Source organism: Oncorhynchus tshawytscha, linkage group LG31, assembly GCF_018296145.1.
Source record: "Oncorhynchus tshawytscha isolate Ot180627B linkage group LG31, Otsh_v2.0, whole genome shotgun sequence".
Taxonomy (NCBI): domain Eukaryota; kingdom Metazoa; phylum Chordata; class Actinopteri; order Salmoniformes; family Salmonidae; genus Oncorhynchus; species Oncorhynchus tshawytscha.
In genome coordinates, this window is record NC_056459.1 from 30,072,436 (window position 1) to 30,089,896 (window position 17,461).

Sequence of the window (17,461 nt, forward strand, 5' to 3'; positions counted from 1 at the left end):
ACACTTGAGCGTGGGGTCTCTGACCTGCTGTATGATAGACAGTTTAGTTTGAGTTAAATTGGGTCTCTGTCCCTTTCCCTCTTGTTGTGGATATCAAGTGATCTGGAGCAGTGCTTGTAATAGTTTTCTATTGGTTTATCATACTAAACTTGGAACTAAACTTAAAAAGGGAATGGGACCAACATCAGATTAGGAACAGACAGCCAGATTAGGAACAGACAGCCAGATTAGGAACAGACAGCCAGATTAGGAATAGACAGCCAGATTAGGAACAGACAGCCAGATTAGGAACAGACAGCCAGATTGGGAACAGACAGCCAAATTGGGAACAGACAGCCAGATTAGGAACAGACAGCCAGATTAGGAACAAACAGCCAGATTAGGAACAGACAGCCAGATTAGGAACAGACGGCCAGATTAGGAACAGACAGCCAGATTAGGAACAGACGGCCAGATTAGGAACAGACGGCCAGATTAGGAACAGGCAGCCAGATTGGGAACAGACAGCCAAATTGGGAACGGACAGACAGATTAGGAACAGACAGACAGATTAGGAACAGACAGCCAGATTGGGAACAGACAGACAGATTAGGAATACTAGACAGCCATTTTCAAGTCTTGTACCAAACATTAGGAACACATTCCTAATATTTAGCTTGGCACCTACTACCACATCCAGTTCAAAGGCACCTACATCTTTTGTCTTGCTCATTGACCCTCCGAATGACACACATACACAACCCATATCTCAAGTGTCTCGAGGCTTAAACATCCTTCTTTAACCTGTCTCCTCCCCTTCATCTACTCTGATTGAAGTGGATTTAACAAGTGACATCAATAAGGGATCATATCTTTCACCTGGATTCACCTGGTCAGTCTGTCATGGAAAGAGCTGGTGTTAATGTGTTGTACAGAGCCTTCGGAAAGTATTCAGACCCCTTGATTCTTTTCCACATTTTGTTACATTACAGCCTTATTCTAAAATTGATCCAAATTTTTTATTTTATTTTTTATCCTCAATCCACACACAATACTCCATCATTTTAAATAAGTATTCAGACCCTTTTGATATGAGACTCAAAATTGAGCTCAGGTGCATCCCGTTTGCATTGATCGTCCGTGAGATGTTTCTACAACTTGATTGGTAAATTCAATTGATTTGGACATCAGAAAGGCTCACACACCTGTCTATATAAAGTCCCACGCTGGTCACACAGAGCTCCAGAGTTCCGCTGTGGAGATGGGAGAACCTTCCAGAAGGACAACCATCTCTGCAGCACTCCACCAATCAGGCCTTTATGGTAGAGTGACCAGATGGAAAAGGCACATGACAGCCCACTTGGAGTTAGCCAAAATACACCTAAAGGACTCTCAGACCATGAGAAACAAGATTCTCTGCTCTGATGAAACCAAGATGGAACTCTTTGGCCTGAATGCCAAGCTTCAAGTCTGGAGGAAACCTGGCACCATCCTTACGGTGAAGCATGGTGGTGACAGAATCCTTACGGTGAAGCATGGTGGTGACAGAATCCTTACGGTGAAGCATGGTGGTGACAGAATACTTACGGTGAAGCATGGTGGTGACAGCATCCTTACGGTGAAGCATGGTGGTGACAGAATCCTTACGGTGAAGCATGGTGGTGACAGAATCCTTACGGTGAAGCATGGTGGTGACAGAATCCTTACGGTGAAGCATGGTGGTGACAGAATCCTTACGGTGAAGCATGGTGGTGACAGAATCCTTACGGTGAAGCATGGTGGTGACAGAATCCTTACGGTGAAGCATGGTGGTGACAGAATCCTTACGGTGAAGCATGGTGGTGACTACTCAGGATCAAGCGAAACATAAATGGAGAAAAGTAGAGAGATATCCTTGATGAAAACCTGCTCCTGGGTGCTCAGGACCTCAGACTGGGGCGAAGGTTCCCCTTCCAACAGGAAAATGACCCTAAGCACACAGCCAAGACAATGCAGGAGGGGCTTCAGAAAAAGTCTCTGATTGTCCTTGAGTGGCCCAGCCAGAGCCAGGACTTGAACCTGATTAAACATCTCTGGAGACCTGAAAATAGCTGTGCAGCAACACTTGTCTATATTCCTTTCACAACTGCAGTGACAACACCTGTTCAATGAATGGGGGAACACCCTGAACTTTAGGGGGGAGGAGTAGGTATAGACTTTATAGATTATGAACTACACACAAAATATATTTTAATGTATAGATTGAATGAAGTCTCTTCTCTGAGTTGGGGTTAGACAGGGTATTGTGCGTGTGTTCGTCTGCCTCCATACATGATGGGTGCAATCATTTTTACATTTGGGCTCCCGAACGGAGCAGCAGTCTCAGGCACTGCATCTCAGTGCAAGAGGTGTCAATGCAGTCCCTGGTTCGATTCCAGGCTGTATCACAACTGTCCATGATTGGGAGTCCCATAGGGTGGTGTACAATTGGCCCGGCATCATTAGGATTTGGCCGTCATTGTAAATAAGAATAGGTTCTTAACGGACTTGCCTGGTTAATTAAAATGTTAGTTCGCCCAGGACCAATGGAATGGTCTAAAGTGTGCAAACTCCACCCACCAAGTGCACAAGACTACATTTTGATCATTCAGCAGATGCTCTTATCCAGAAAAACTTAATCAGCGCATTCAACATAGGTAGTTAAGTCAACCACCAACCTGAACTCAGGGGTAGACGTAACATAGTAAATGTAAATCCAGGACATTCCAATTAGTATGATGTTATGTTTCATATGGTATGTATTCATTTGTGTATGTCCATCATCCATGTCGTATAATATGTTAGGAATTGCAATTCATACTTACGCTTTTGCTAAACGTATTATAGGTTAGGAAAGATTTGTTGTGGCTAACGCTAACATTAGCAAAGTGGCTAATGTTAGCTAGGCTAGGGGTTAAGGTTAAAGTAGTTGCAAATGAGCTAAAATGCTAGTTGTCTGATGAGATTCGAAAGCACAACCTTCGACTTGCTAGAAGTAAACGTTATACGCATACCCATCCACCATGACCAACCACCCTACTTTCGTTTTCACCTTAAGTAACCATACCAAATGTAACAAGGTCATTTGAGAGTACCAAAAATTGATGTTTACTTTGCTACGTCTAGTCTATGAAACCAGGCTGCAACCACATTAGTCATTGCAAGTGAAACTTTCCTCAAAGCAGCGATCTGCAAAATCATAGTAAGAAAATTCAAGTGGGAGTGTTCGTGTAACTGCATGTACAACAGTTAGGTGTTCGTTTTGATTCACCCAATGATATGGAATAATCCTACACATTGTAAATCCTAGTCAAAAACCTCAGATTAAGTGAGGGGGTTGTGGCTCAGCATATTTACCAACTCCACACTCCTCTTCCCTGGTATGAACACGTCTGATCTGATTGCATAATGATAACTTCCTAGTACAAAACGTGACAAACTGTACAATTATGTAACACCCACTCGGGTGACTTGGGGAGATGGACATACCTCAGTCCCTTTGGCAGTTGTTCTTGGCAAACCCTTCTCATGGACCTGCATCATCACCCACATCTATAACTATCTCCTACCACACCAACTTATAAAAAGGCCCACAACACAGCCACTCCGAAATATATAATTATTTAATTAATAAAAATACTTTTCTCTGCTTTGCTGAAGTCTTCAATGTGTCACCTATCCAAATGTAGAAGGACGAGACCCTGGCAACATCTCTTCCCTCTGGGGCCTTGAGAACAACAAAACACAATCTCCGTTCCAAATGAAACCCTAATTCCCTACATAGTGCACTACTTTTGACAAACAACCTATATGATAGCCCTATGTGACCCTAGCCCAAACTAGTGCACAATGTAGGGAATAGGGTGCCATTTCAGATTTAAAGACTGTGGTAAAGCCGTGATGAATAGCCCTACAGCATGTTGATGCGTTCTAACGGTAGCTAGAAGGGTAAAACCTGGCTAACAAACACTGGAGTTCTTTACCAAGAGCCACGGAGGCTTCTAGAAATGATTTGGCTCCCTCTGCAGGTTTGTAAAGGGAACTACACAAAGAGCTGCATCAAGAGAGAGACACGGACCACTCCAACAGTATGGGAGGCCACATAGGGCTGAAGATGGAACCAAACTATGTCACCAGGTGTACTTAAGACATTACATTATATCAACATCATCATCTTTTAATGTTCATTCAGTTTCACTCAATTTTAGTCGCAGTGACATCATTTATTTTTCTTCTTCTTAGTTTTGGGCGTTTCAGGATCTCCATGGAGACAGGACGTGATGTCGTCACCCTGTTTCCTCTTCCTGTTTGGCTTGTCACTAAGGTAACCACTGGAGTCGCTCCCCTGCACCTCCACAGGACCCTCCCCCCCCACTTCTTTCTCCTCATCTTCTTCGTTCTGTCGTTTCTCCTTCCTCTTCTTCTTCTTCCTCGTCTCACTGTGGCCGTTAGTGCTGCTGTCCTCCGCTGTTCCGCTGACAACGGCTCCGGGGGCTGGTACTGAAGCCACCTCCTCTCTGTGTTTCTCCTTTTTCGTCTTCTTGGGTTTGACGGTGGCGTCGGGCCAGTCCTGGTTGGGTTCTAGAGCAGGTTCTGCGTCTGGTTCCTCTAGCTGTTCCGCGGGGTCAGTAGGATCAGAACTCTCTCCAGCTGCCATCAGCTCCTGAACCCTGAGAGAGAACACAACTGTTTAGCTTCAGATAACACAGCTCTAACATCCCCGTACAGCTTGCCCCCTGCCGCCCGTACAGCTTGCCCCCTGCCGTGCGAGGCCCGTACAGCTTGCCCCCTGCCGTGCGAGGCCCAGAATCACTGACCTTGATCAGTCGATCCAGCAACTGGGGTGCAAAGTGATTTGTAGATCAGCGATTCTGCACAGTCCGACTGCAATGTAATACATCTCAGACACACTGTAACCTACCGTGTCCTGCCAAGTCTTCCTTTGATCAGCAGTACTCCGACTATGTCTGTGTCTAGCTGACAGACCTCAAACTCCAGCTCCGCCCCTATTCTGGGTCCTGCCTCCCTCCAGGTCTCCATGGTGACGTGGGCTGGCTTCGGAACGCTGGCGTTGAAACAGCCATGGACCAGACAGCCCACGTGACTCACACCAAGCTTATTAACTGTACCCTGGAGGGGGGATAGAGTTAGCTGCACCTTGACTCTTTCCATATCGAATAGATTACCATCGTAACTAGCTACAACACATCAACACTGTGCCCTTCTCTGTAAGAAACACATCTGTTCTGTATCAGTTAGTCACCAACAGCTTGCCTCTCACCAGTAGTTTCTGTCCTCTCTGGGGTTGGAAGACGACAAAGTTTGCTTGTATGTCGAGGTGAATGTATCCGTTATCATCGTAGATGTCTCCATGCTGCCCCAGCAAACTGACCTCATCATAGGCCAGAGGCACACCTTTCAGACTGCACAGGGAACACAGGTAGACAGGGTCATATTCATTAGCGCAACACCATAGCAAAACATTTTTTTTGCATCAGGACACTTTTAAAAACCACCATTTCAAGGTAGGTCCCTCCCGTTCCGGCCAGTTTGCTTCTGTTTGGGTTTCTTAAGAGAATACGACCCGGGTGTGTTATCGTCAGCAGAGAACACGACAAATACACAGATGATTATGTGCAGGCCTGTGCAGGTTAGAAGATCAATGTAACATATTTCATGTGGTTCCTGTGATGTTCAATACAAGTTCTCAGAGCATGGTAAAGATCTGATATATTCTGCACGCTATAGAGGGCTGGCAGTTGACGTAATGACACCTTCTGGCGGCCATGTTGGAAGACCACCACATTAATTATTCTGACAACAGCCGAGGGGCTACCCCAAACTGCATGATAACAGTGCCTGAAACTAGTTGATTCAGTATTTGGCAGCTCTAACAAGGCAGGAAAGAAAAAGGGATTTTTTAAATATATATATTTTATTATATCATAAAACACCACCGGTGACACCAAGACTCCAGAACTGTCAGAAAAGCGAAGAGAACCTTTTACCCGTTAAGACCTGAACCCAGACAGCTGTCAGTAACGGGTCTGATACGATCATTTAATCACGGGTAAGTCACGTCTGATCGATTTCGAGTTTAGTTTAGCTGTTGTGCTAACCAGCTGTTGTTAAACATCATGTCCATTTGCGAATACAACACAGACAACTTAGAGTCCCTTCCTCTCTCTATTGCAGGATTGTGATCTGTGATTAGTCAACATCAACACTAGTTCAACATCCAAAATAGTTAAGTTAAGTGTTTAAACTTGTTTTAATTGTTAACTTCAAATAATCAACACTTACATATAATTTCAAAGTGTACTATTAAGCTAAATCATATGTAAAAGTTTGACATTTTAGTAACAACTAGGCTACTATTATTATTACCATTATCAATTTCAGGTGAACAAAAAAAGTAAATAACAGGACTGGAGTAGCCTAGTGGTTAGAGCGTTGGGCCAGTAACTGAAAGGTTGCTGGTTTGAATCCCTAGCCGACAAGGCTCTGTTGATGTGCCCTTGAGCAAGGTACTTAACCCTAATCGCTCTGGATAAGAGCGTCTGCTAAATGACTCAAACGTAGGTGGCCAACCTCGTTCCACTGGTCCCCGCTCCACGATCTACTAGGTCCCCGATCTACTGGGTGAGCAGACTTCTGTTCCAGCCCAGCAACAGCAAACTTGATTATTAACGTATTAGGGTTGATGCATTGAATCAGGTGTGTTAGTGCAGGGCTGGAACAGAAGCCTGCACACCCAGCAGGGTTGGGTCTGTCCCAGTCGCAATAGGTTTATACATTGTGTACATTTTAAAACTGTATTTTTGTTCACAAAATGTGCAATCACAGGTACACATATAATCCAGGATTTGACAGCTCCGCCCTATGGGACTCCCGATCATGGCTGGTTGTGATACAGCCCGAGATCGAACCAGGGTCTGTAGTAGAGGTTGACCGATTAATCGGAATGGCCGATTAATTGGAGCCGATTTCAAGTTTTCGGAACAATCGGAAATTGGTATTTTTGGGCACCGATTTTTTTTTATACCTTTATTTAACTAGGCAAGTCAGTTAAGAACACATTCTTATTTTCAATGACAGCCCAGGAACGGTGGGTTAACTGCCTTGTTCAGGGGCAGAACGACAGATTTTCACCTTGTCAGCTCGGGGGATCCAATCTTGCAACCTTACAGTTAACTAGTCAAACACAATAACGACCTGCCTGCCTCTCGTTGCACTCCACAAGGAGACTGTCTGTTATGCGAATGCAGTAAGCCAAGGTAAGTTGCTAGCTAGCATTAAACTTATAAAAAACAATCAATCATAATCACTAGTTAACTACACATGGTTGATGATATTACTAGATATTATCTAGCGTGTCCTGCATTGCATATAATCTGACTGAGCATACAAGCATCTAAGTATCTGACTGAGCAGTAGTAGGCAGAAGCAGGCGCGTAAACATTCATTCAAACAGCACTTTCGTGCGTTTTGCCAGCAGCTCTTCGTTGTGCGTCAAGCATTGCGCTGTTTATGACTTCAAGCCTATCAACTCCCGAGATGAGGCTGATGTAACCGAAGTGAAATTGCTAGCTAGTTAGCGCGCGCTAATAGCGTTTCAAATGTCACTCGCTCTGAGACTTGGAGTAGTTGTTCCCCTTGCTCTGCATGGGTAACGCTGCTTCGATGGTGGCTGTTATCGTTGTGTTGCTGGTTCGAGCCCAGGGAGGAGCGAGGAGAGGGACGGAAGCTATACTGTTACACTGGCAATACTAAAGTGCCTATAAGAACATCTAATTGTCAAAGGTTAATGAAATACAAATGGTATAGAGGGAAATAGTCCTATAATTCCTATAATAACTACAACCTAAAACTTCTTACCTGGGAATATTGAAGACTCATGTTAAAAGGAACCACCAGCTTTCATATGTTCTCATGTTCTGAGCAAGGAACTTAAACGTTTTTTTCTTAGGCAGGGATCAACAAAAACTCTAGCTTTTTTTTTTTTTGATTGTGAGGAATTCTAAAGCATGTGGGAACAGAAGGATTTGAGTTCCTGTATGTGATTGACATATGTTCTCATGTTCTGACATGGCACATATTGCACTTTTACTTTCTTCTCCAACACTTTGTTTTTGCATTATTTAAACCAAATTGAACATGTTTCATTATTTACTTGAGGCTAAATTGATTTTATTGATGTATTATATTAAGTTAAAATAAGTGTTCATTCAGTATCGTTGTAATTGTCATTATTACAAGTAAAAAATAAAATAGAAATTGGCTGATTAATCGGTATCGGCTTCTTTGGTCCTCCAATCGGTATCGGCGTTGAAAAATCATAATCGGCCGACCTCTGTAGTGTAGTCTGTAGTGACACCTCTGGCGCTGCCTTAGACCGACGGAGTCCAAAAGGAACCCACCCAATGTTAGTAGTGTTTTACATCAAATCAAATGTTATTTGTCACATACACATGGTTAGCAGATGTTCATGCGAGTGTAATGAAATGCTTGTGCTTCTAGTGCTTCCGACCATGCAGTAATATCTAACAAGTAACCTAACCCAACAATTTCACAACAACTACCTTATACACACACGTGTAAAGGAATGAATAAGAATATGTACATTAAAATATATGAATGAGCGATGGCCGAACGGCATAGGCAAGATGCAGTAGATGGTATAGAGTACAGTATATACATATGAGATGAGTAATGTAGGGTATGTAAACATTATATAAAGTGGCATTGTTTAAAGTGGCTAGTGATACATTTATTACATCAATTCTTTCATTATTAAAGTGGCTAGAGATGAGTCAGTATGTTGGCAGCAGCCACTCAATGTTAGTGGTGGCTGTTTAAGTCTGATGGCCTCGAGATAGATGTTTTTCAGTCTCTCGGTCCCTGCTGACCTGTACTGACCTCGCCTTCTGGATGATAGCGGGGTGAACAGGCAGTGGCTCGGGTGGTTGTTGTCCTTGATCTTTTTGGCCTTCCTGTGACATCGGGTGGTGTAGGTGTCCTGGAGGGCAGGTTGTTTACCCCCAGTGATGCGTTGTGCAGACCTCACTACCCTCTGGAGAGCCTTGCGGTTGTGGGCGGAGCAGTTGCCATACCAGGCGGTGATACAGCCCGACAGGATGCTCTCGATTGTGCATCTGTAAAAGTTTGTGAGTGTTTTTGGTGACAAGCCGAATTTCTTCAGCCCCCTGAGGTTGAAGAGGCGCTATAGCACCTTCTTCACCACGCTGTTTGTCTGTGTGGGTGGACCATCAGTTTGTCCGTGATGTGCACGCCGAGGAACTTAAAACTTACTACCCTCTCCACTACTGTTCCATCGATGTGGATAGGGGGCTGCTCCCTCTGCTGTTTCCTGAAGTCCACGATCATTTCCTTTGTTTTGTTGACATTGAGTGGGAGGTTATTTTCCTGACATCACACTCCGAGGGCCCTCACCTCCTCCCTGTAGGCCGTCTCGTCGTTGTTGGTAATCAAGCCTACCACTGTAGTGTCGTCTGCAAACTTGATGATTGAGTTGGAGGCGTGCATGGCCACGCAGTAATGGGTGAACAGGGAGTACGGGAGAGGGCTGAGAACGCACCCTTGTGGGGCCCCAGTGTTGAGGAACAGCGGTGTGGAGATGTTGTTACCTACCCTCACCACCTGGGGGCGGCCCGTCAGGAAGTCCAGGACCCAGTTGCACAGGGCGGGGTCGAGACCCAGGGTCTCGAGCTTGATGACGAGCTTGGAGGGTACTATGGTGTTAAATGCTGAGCTGTGGTCGATGAACAGCATTCTTACATAGGTATTCCTCTTGTACAGATGGGTTAGAGCAGTGTGATTGAGTCGTCTGTGGACCTATTGGGGCGGTAAGCAAATTGGAGTGGGTCTAGGGTGTCAGGTAGGGTGGAGGTGATATGGTCCTTGACTAGTCTCTCAAAGCACTTCATGATGACGGATGTGAGTGCTACAGGGCGGTAGTCGTTTAGCTCAGTTACCTTAGCTTTCTTGGGAACAGGAACAATGGTGGCCCTCTTGAAGCATGTGGGAACAGCAGCCTGGGATAAGGGTTGATTGAATATGTCCGTAAACACACCAGCCAGCTGACCTGCGCATGCTCTGAGGTCGCGGCTAGGTTCTGGGCCTGCAGCCTTGCGAGGGTTAACACGTTTAAACGTTTTATTCACGTCGGCTGTAGTGAAGGAGAGCGCGCAGGTTTTGGTAGCGGGCCATGACCATCAACGTCTTTTGTGACACTTCTCGATATCAGGCATGCAACAGCAAATATATTCTAAATAGTAACTATTTCGGAATGATATGGATTTCAACTGCAAAGTAGGAAGCATAGTGGCTAGGTAGCTCTGGTCCATGGCGTTGTTCAGCTACACTCTCACTAACGAGTTGTTTAGTGACTAGCTTCAACATAACTAACTACTTTCTTAACTCGCCAAAGTGAAGAGCGTTAGAGTAGCCAAAATGTTTCTGTATGCGCAAACTGTCATTTATCCTAAGTGCGAAATAAAGCACTTTTGAGCAATACATGTTTACCGCCAGACTACCTCTGGTGCGCATGCGTCGGATCTATACTCGTACGAGCTACATGCGTATTACAACACGTTTAAACCAGCAGCACATTGCAGATAACTAGCAACTTCGTGAGCTAACTAACTAGCATATTCAACCCATAGCTTTACCTTTCTGAGTATCTTAGCAGTTCGGTGTTCAGTTCCTCTTGGATCCCTGTCCGTTTCTTCTTCAGGTACATGGGCGACAGGGCAATGTGTCTTCTGTGCGTGTCCATGACCAGACACGAGTACGGCGTTGACACCAACTTGCATGCGCTAGCGAACGACGGGATCAGACTTGGGAACGCGCCTGGGTCTCCACCGCCTGCCGCAGAAGGTCCGTTTGCTGTCGGATTGGTTAAAACTGAGACTTCGGTGGACATTTTTGCGTGTTTTGGGTCGTCTTCTGTCTGCTCCAAGTTCGCCATGATGCTGGAGACAGCAGGAAGGAAGTCGACGAGGGAAGACTTCCGTAGTGAAGAGGGATCGCGAGTTTAGACAGTCGGGGTTTTTGTTATGTCGTCTCCTAGCGGAGAGGAGTAGTCAAAAACTAAAAATGCACACTTTTCCACTCCACGTTCACTGACCCCCTTCTCTACGTAGGATACAGATACAGCGCTTCATTGATTGTGTGCCATGATTGAAATGCATTCAAGAAACTCAAACATAATAGTGTGTCATGATGCAGTTTTTCCACTAGAATCATTATACAGGAAGTTAGAGGAGTAGTGGTGGAGTTAAAGGAGTAGTGGTGAAGTTATAGGAGTAGTGGTGAAGTTAAAGGAGTAGTGGTGAAGTTATAGGAGTAGTGGTGAAGTTAGAGGAGTAGTGGTGAAGTTAAAGGAGTAGTGGTGAAGTTAGAGGAGTAGTGGTGAAGTTAGAGGAGTAGTGGTGAAGTTGGAGGGGTAGTGGCGAAGTTATAGAAGTAGTGGTGGAGTTAAAGGAGTAGTGGTGAAGTTTAAAGGAGTAGTGGTGAAGTTGGAGGGGTAGTGGTGAAGTTATAGGATTAGTGGTTTGAGTTAAATGAGTAGTGGTGAAGTTTAAAGGAGTAGTGTTGAAGTTATAGGGGTAGTGGTGAAGTTAGAGGAGTAGTGGTGAAGTTATAGGGGTAGTGGTGAAGTTAGAGGAATAGTGGTGAAGTTAGAGGAGTAGTGGTGAAGTTAGAGGAGTAGTGGTGAAGTTAGAGGAGTAGTGGTGAAGTTTAAAGGAGTAGTGGTGAAGTTAGAGGAGTAGTGGTGGAGTTAAAGGAGTAGTGATGAAGTTAGAGGGGTAGTGGTGAAGTTATAGGAGTAGTGGTGAAGTTATAGGAGTAGTGGTGAAGTTAAAGGAGTAGTGGTGAAGTTAGAGGAGTAGTGGTGAAATTAGAAGGGTAGTGGTGTGTTACCCTGTGCTGTTGGATGTACAGGCGTTCTCTCGATGTAGTGTCAGTTTCATTTGAACCGTTAGATGGCAGCGTCCTGTATGGGATATGGCTCCAGCTTGGCCCTTTTTAAACATCCAGGGTTTAGTAACTCAGTTACATGTAATCTGATTACAACTAAACTAATCAGTTACATTACCAGCAAAAATATTCTAATGAGATTACAGATAACCTTTGAAAAATTTGATGATTACTTCTTGGATTTAAATTCAGAAAGGATGTCTGCGAGAAGAAAAAACTACAACATTATGACACCACTTTCTGTTTTCTCAATTACGTTCAATTCAGCATTGGGAAAAAAAGATGCAAGTTTACATTAGTTGCACCTGAGCGAGTCTGACCACAAGTCAGAGACCAGTATGATGACACACCAAATGCATTTTATGGATCATTTTTGTCTTCTAATGCCAGTTAAGGGGAAAGTAATCAGATTTACATTACTGAGCTTGGGTAATCCCAAAATTAAATTACTGATTAGAATTTTGGACAAGTAACAGATGATGTTTAGAAAGTAACCTCCTCAACCCTGCAAACATCGGTAGTCTACTGTTACTGTATATTTACTCGCTCTGGATAAGACCATCAGCTAAATGACTAAAAGGTCAATTCAAACATACACTCATGGTTATTTCAGAAGATAATTAAAGATATTCACAACACTACAACATTTTAAATGCATTTAGAAATGGACCCATTCTTCGTTGTAACATCAATCAATACATTGATATTTCAGAAGCCAGGAGAAAATAATCTGTATAACTTTGTGTGAGTTTGTTGATACAAAGACTGGAACTTCATCTGTTGCCAATCCCCATGGAGAGAAATAGAGTGTAGAGAGTGTTGAGGGGAGGACGGCTCGTAGTAATGGCCGGAACGGAGCAAATGGAATGGCATCAAACACCTGGAAACCATGGAAACCAAGTGTTTGATGTAATTGATACCATTCCACTAATTCCGCTCTAGTCATTACCATGAGCCCTTATCCCCCAATTAAGGTGCCACCAACCTCCTGTGATAGAGGTCATGTGGAGCATTCTGACAGTCTCTATGTCTGTGCGTGAAGTCTAGAACAGATCAAAATGAGCTACAGTTGTCCACGGATGGGTTTTTGATCTATTATCTGCCCTGTGTGACCCCTATAAGGCCTATAGATTGTTGGAATCAAGCACACAGAAACAAGCCTGCATATCTCCCACCATAGAGATACACAGTACAGAAAGTGTTGTAAAATCTTTGTTTATGTCTCTAACATTCGTCATTACGAGATGTTCCATCATGCTAGGCCGTTTAGTCCTGCGTTCTCCGGTGTACCACAGTCCAGTTGTAGCATGTTGAACCACCCCAACCAGTATGGATTCTCTTGGATAATCTGTAGATAAATAAAATATTGGATTAGTTACCATGTCTGATATTTTGATCAAATTTAAATCATGTTAATAAATATATTGTTCAAAAACAGATATTGACTAGTGTCATTTGGTAATCGAACTTGCCTTTATTTGTGTGTTGTACATCAATCACGTTAGGAGGGTAAGAAAGTTGTGAGGAATAAAACCACAACCTACCCTGTTTGGTTGTGCCCCTGCAGTGGAGGGAGCACTAGTACGATGTAGCAGACCCCGAGCATGCTTCCTCCTCCATCCTCCACACTGAGAAGACATAGCTCAGACGCTCATGGGCCACGTAACCACAGCTGGCTGCTCCTGACACATGCTCCTCGTCCAAATCCAGGCCCATCCCCTCGCCCTGCAGCACGTGATGGAGGAAGTCTAGAATAAGAATAATCTTCATCATTCTCATCACTTTCATCATCTTTTTTTTGATTGACACCTTTTGTAATGACATTTACAGCCCAAAGTGCTTAACCAATTGGCACCTCAAATGTAGAATTGGTTAATTGGTTGCTTAATTGAGTATAACAACAGAAAGTATCCTACCTATGTACCGCGTGGCCAGTTTGAGCGTCTGGATCTTGCTGAGTTTGTCTGAGGGCAGCGTGGGGATGATCTGTCGTAGCGAGGCGAAGGCCTGATTGAGTGACTGGGTCCTCTGTCGCTCCCGTACGTTAGCCATGACACGCTGATTCTGCGTGTCCTCCAGAGACCTGGGTAGGCCGCTCACACTGCTGACGTCACTCCAGTCACTTCTGTCACTTCCTCTCCTCTTCCCCCTCTTCTTCCCCGGGCTTTGGATATTCTGGTTCCCTTCATCCTCTTCATCATCATCCTGCTCCCTCGGTCTCCTTCGGCTTGTCCACTGTTTTCTGGTGCCTCTACGTGGCCTCCGGTGTTGGTCAATCTCTTCCTCACTGTTCCCAGCGCTGTCGACCGGAGACCGAGACCCCACTGGGGAACACATCATGTCCCCAAACATAACCTGATCCCTTAAACCCTGACCGATGACCTAAACCCCTGACCAGGGTCACAGCATCCTGGAAACCTGGTGGATCCTGTCCCTTTAAGACAGGAGTAAAGATCCGTATTTCTCTATCTTTTTCTCACTCTCACTCTCTCCCACACTCGTTTGTTCCTTTCAGAGAGGAGTGTAGACAGTTGACATTGATCCAGTCTCGCCAGCTCCGTGTGTCACGGAGAAGGTACTCTGCCGGTTGGATATCTTTATAACCATGCAGCGCGCGGAGTGTGGATTTTGGGGAGCGCTGTGATTGGGTGAGAGGGTGAGGTGACGTCAGGGGGGGTGGGTGGGCGGGATAAGGTCGCTCATAGTCTGTTAGACCTTCTGAGCCAAAAACAACAAAACGCCCAGAAATTATTTCTGAATGTTTTGTGTTTTGCGCATGAGCACAGTCGCTATTAAAAAGTAAAATGTTCTATCTTTTAATGTATTAAAAGCGGACAAGTTGTTGAAAAACCTAATGGAAGGGATGGAGCGGTGGTGTCAGATCTTCCTCTTCGCGTTTTGCCCTATAGAGCAATCATGCGCAATTAGATGTGTCAAAACGACCACACATATTTATGGATTTCTATACGCAAAACAGTCAGGTTTAATTTGCCTTAATTCCTGTATGAGGTCATGAAAACAGACCTAGACAATAGCTTATTCAGATAATATATGTAGCCTATAACCTATTCTACATCACTGTATGCCTTTCCTAGTTAAAGAAAGGTTCAATCTTTTTTTTTAATGCTACAAAGACAAGCCAGTGAGAACTTCAGCCATTTCTATCAGAAAAGAGAAAGGTAAACAGCAGGTTTTCCGAAGCCGAAGATTGACTGTTTATTTGTCTTTACTCTAAGGTATGCAGCTAAGTGGTTCTGCCCCCCGCTGGGACCCCGGCAGAGCGGCTCAGGTTTAAAAGGCAAGCCGGCCCAGGGAGCTCACAGGGCGGATCCCAGCTCACAGCGGGTCGCTGATGCGGTGGACGGCTGGAGCGCAATGCAAACATTGGAAGTGCGTGGAGGGGAAAGCCGCAGAGAGCGAACCTACACGCGCGCGCACGCGCGCACGCACACACACACACACACACACACACACACACACACACACACACACACACACACACACACACACACACACACACACACACACACACACACACACACACACACACACACACACACACAGGGAACAAACTATATTCGGATTTCGTCATAAGACCACCGTCATTTATACATTTCTCAATTAACGGAAGGTAGCCTAGTGGTTAGAGCATTGGACCAGTAAACGAAAGGTTGCTAGATTGAATCCCGAGCTGACAAGGAAAACATCTGTCGTTCTGCCCCTGAACAAGGCAGATAACCCACCCAGGCCGTCATTGTAAATAAGAATTTGTTCTTAAAACTGTCTTGCCTAGTAAAATAATTAAATAACCCTGCAAGTGACTCATGAAGGAATAGTAGGCCATGAGAAAGATTAAATATGTGTTTGAGATATTATGCAAAAGAGCAATTCGTGACAATCACAGAAACCTTTTCAGTTGAGGTTGGTATCCTATAGAGAGATACACCTGGTTATAATGAAAGGCCTCCATAATAAGTGGGCAGGGCATTATATTATTATATTGAACCGTGTGTGTGCGTGTCACAGTAGTTCAGACCATGGAGTGCCCGGTCAGCGACCTAGACCGCCCTTTTATAGGGCACTCCATGGTCTGAACTACTGTGACACGCGCACACACAGGCTGATGAGGTAGTTTTCCCTCATCTCTCTAATGACCTCTACCTCGGAACCCTCTCTAATCACCCCTCTCTAATGACCTCTACCCTGAAACCCTCTCTAATCACCCCTCTCTAATGACCTCTACCCTGGAACCCTCTCTAATCACCTCTATCTAATGACCTCTACCTCGGAACCCTCTCTAACCACCCCTCTCTAATAATCTCTACCCTGGAACCCTCTCTAATGACCTCTACCCTGGAACCCTCTCTAACCACCTCTCTCTAATGACCTCTACCCTGGAACCCTTTCTAACCACCCCTCTCTAATGACCTCTATCCTGGAACCCTCTCTAATCACCTCTCTCTAATAACCTCTACCTCGGAACCCTCTCTAATCACCTCTCTCTAATGACCTCTACCCTGGAACCCTCTCTAATGACCTCTACCCTGGAACCCTCTCTAATCACCTCTCTCCAATGACCTCTACCCTGGAACCCTCTCTAATCACCTCTATCTAATCACCTCTATCCTTGAACCCTCTCTAACCACCTCTCTCTAATGACCTCTACCCTGGAACCCTCTCCAATGACCTCTATCCTGGAACCCTCTCTAATCACCTCTACTCTGGAACCCTCTCTAATCACCTCTATCCTGGAACCCTCTCCAATGACCTCTATCCTGGAAACCTCTCTAATCACCTCTATCCTGGAACCCTCTCCAATGACCTCTATCCTGGAACCCTCTCCAATGACCTCTATCCTGAAACCCTCTCTAATGACCTCTACCCTGGAACCCTCTCTAACCACCTCTCTCTAATGACCTCTACCCTGGAACCCTCTCTAACCACCCCTCTCTAATGACCTCTACCCTGGAACCCTCTCTAATCACCTCTCCAATGACCTCTATCCTGGAACCCTCTCTAATCACCTCTCTCCAATGACCTCTACCCTGGAACCCTCTCTAATCACCTCTACCCTGGAACCCTCTCTAATCACCTCTACCCTGGAACCCTCTCTAATCACCTCTCTCCAATGACCTCTATCCTGGAACCCTCTCTAATGACCTCTACCCTGGAACCCTCTCTAATCACCTCTAATCACCTCTACTCTGGAACCCTCTCTAATGACCTCTACTCTGGAACCCTCTCACACAATTAGATGCCGATGATGAAACAACACAATCTGTCCCAATCTGGATCCCCTCATTTTCTACAGACTAACCTCTTTCAGTTGGATACTGTTGTTCCTCCTCTAGCCTACATATTTTTCAATGACATCAATTAAGTTTTCTATTCTCATTAATTTCCCATGATAATTGAACCCATGACAATCAACTCAGTTCAACCTATTAAAGCAAAACGAGTT

The 17,461-nt window shown here is 44.8% G+C and overlaps 2 protein-coding genes across 2 annotated transcripts; both read right to left on the bottom strand.

Annotated features, from left to right (window-relative positions):
- Nucleotides 1–3,602: 3,602 nt before the first annotated feature.
- Nucleotides 3,603–11,038, bottom strand: polr1f (RNA polymerase I subunit F). Its single transcript, XM_042310243.1, has 4 exons — nt 10,689–11,038; nt 5,279–5,420; nt 4,919–5,127; nt 3,603–4,667 (listed from the first exon to the last, which is right to left on the bottom strand). Exons 1-4 carry the CDS (start codon nt 10,985–10,987, stop codon nt 4,217–4,219), a joined length of 1,101 nt encoding a protein of 366 aa, XP_042166177.1. The 5' UTR covers nt 10,988–11,038; the 3' UTR covers nt 3,603–4,216.
- A 1,892-nt stretch (nt 11,039–12,930) lies between these two features.
- On the bottom strand, nt 12,931–14,552 carry LOC112229242 (twist-related protein-like). The gene is made up of 3 exons (XM_024395081.2): nt 13,917–14,552; nt 13,545–13,748; nt 12,931–13,348 (listed from the first exon to the last, which is right to left on the bottom strand). Exons 1-2 carry the CDS (start codon nt 14,350–14,352, stop codon nt 13,579–13,581), a joined length of 606 nt encoding a protein of 201 aa, XP_024250849.1. The 5' UTR covers nt 14,353–14,552; the 3' UTR covers nt 12,931–13,348; nt 13,545–13,578.
- Between the last annotated feature and the right edge of the window lie 2,909 nt (nt 14,553–17,461).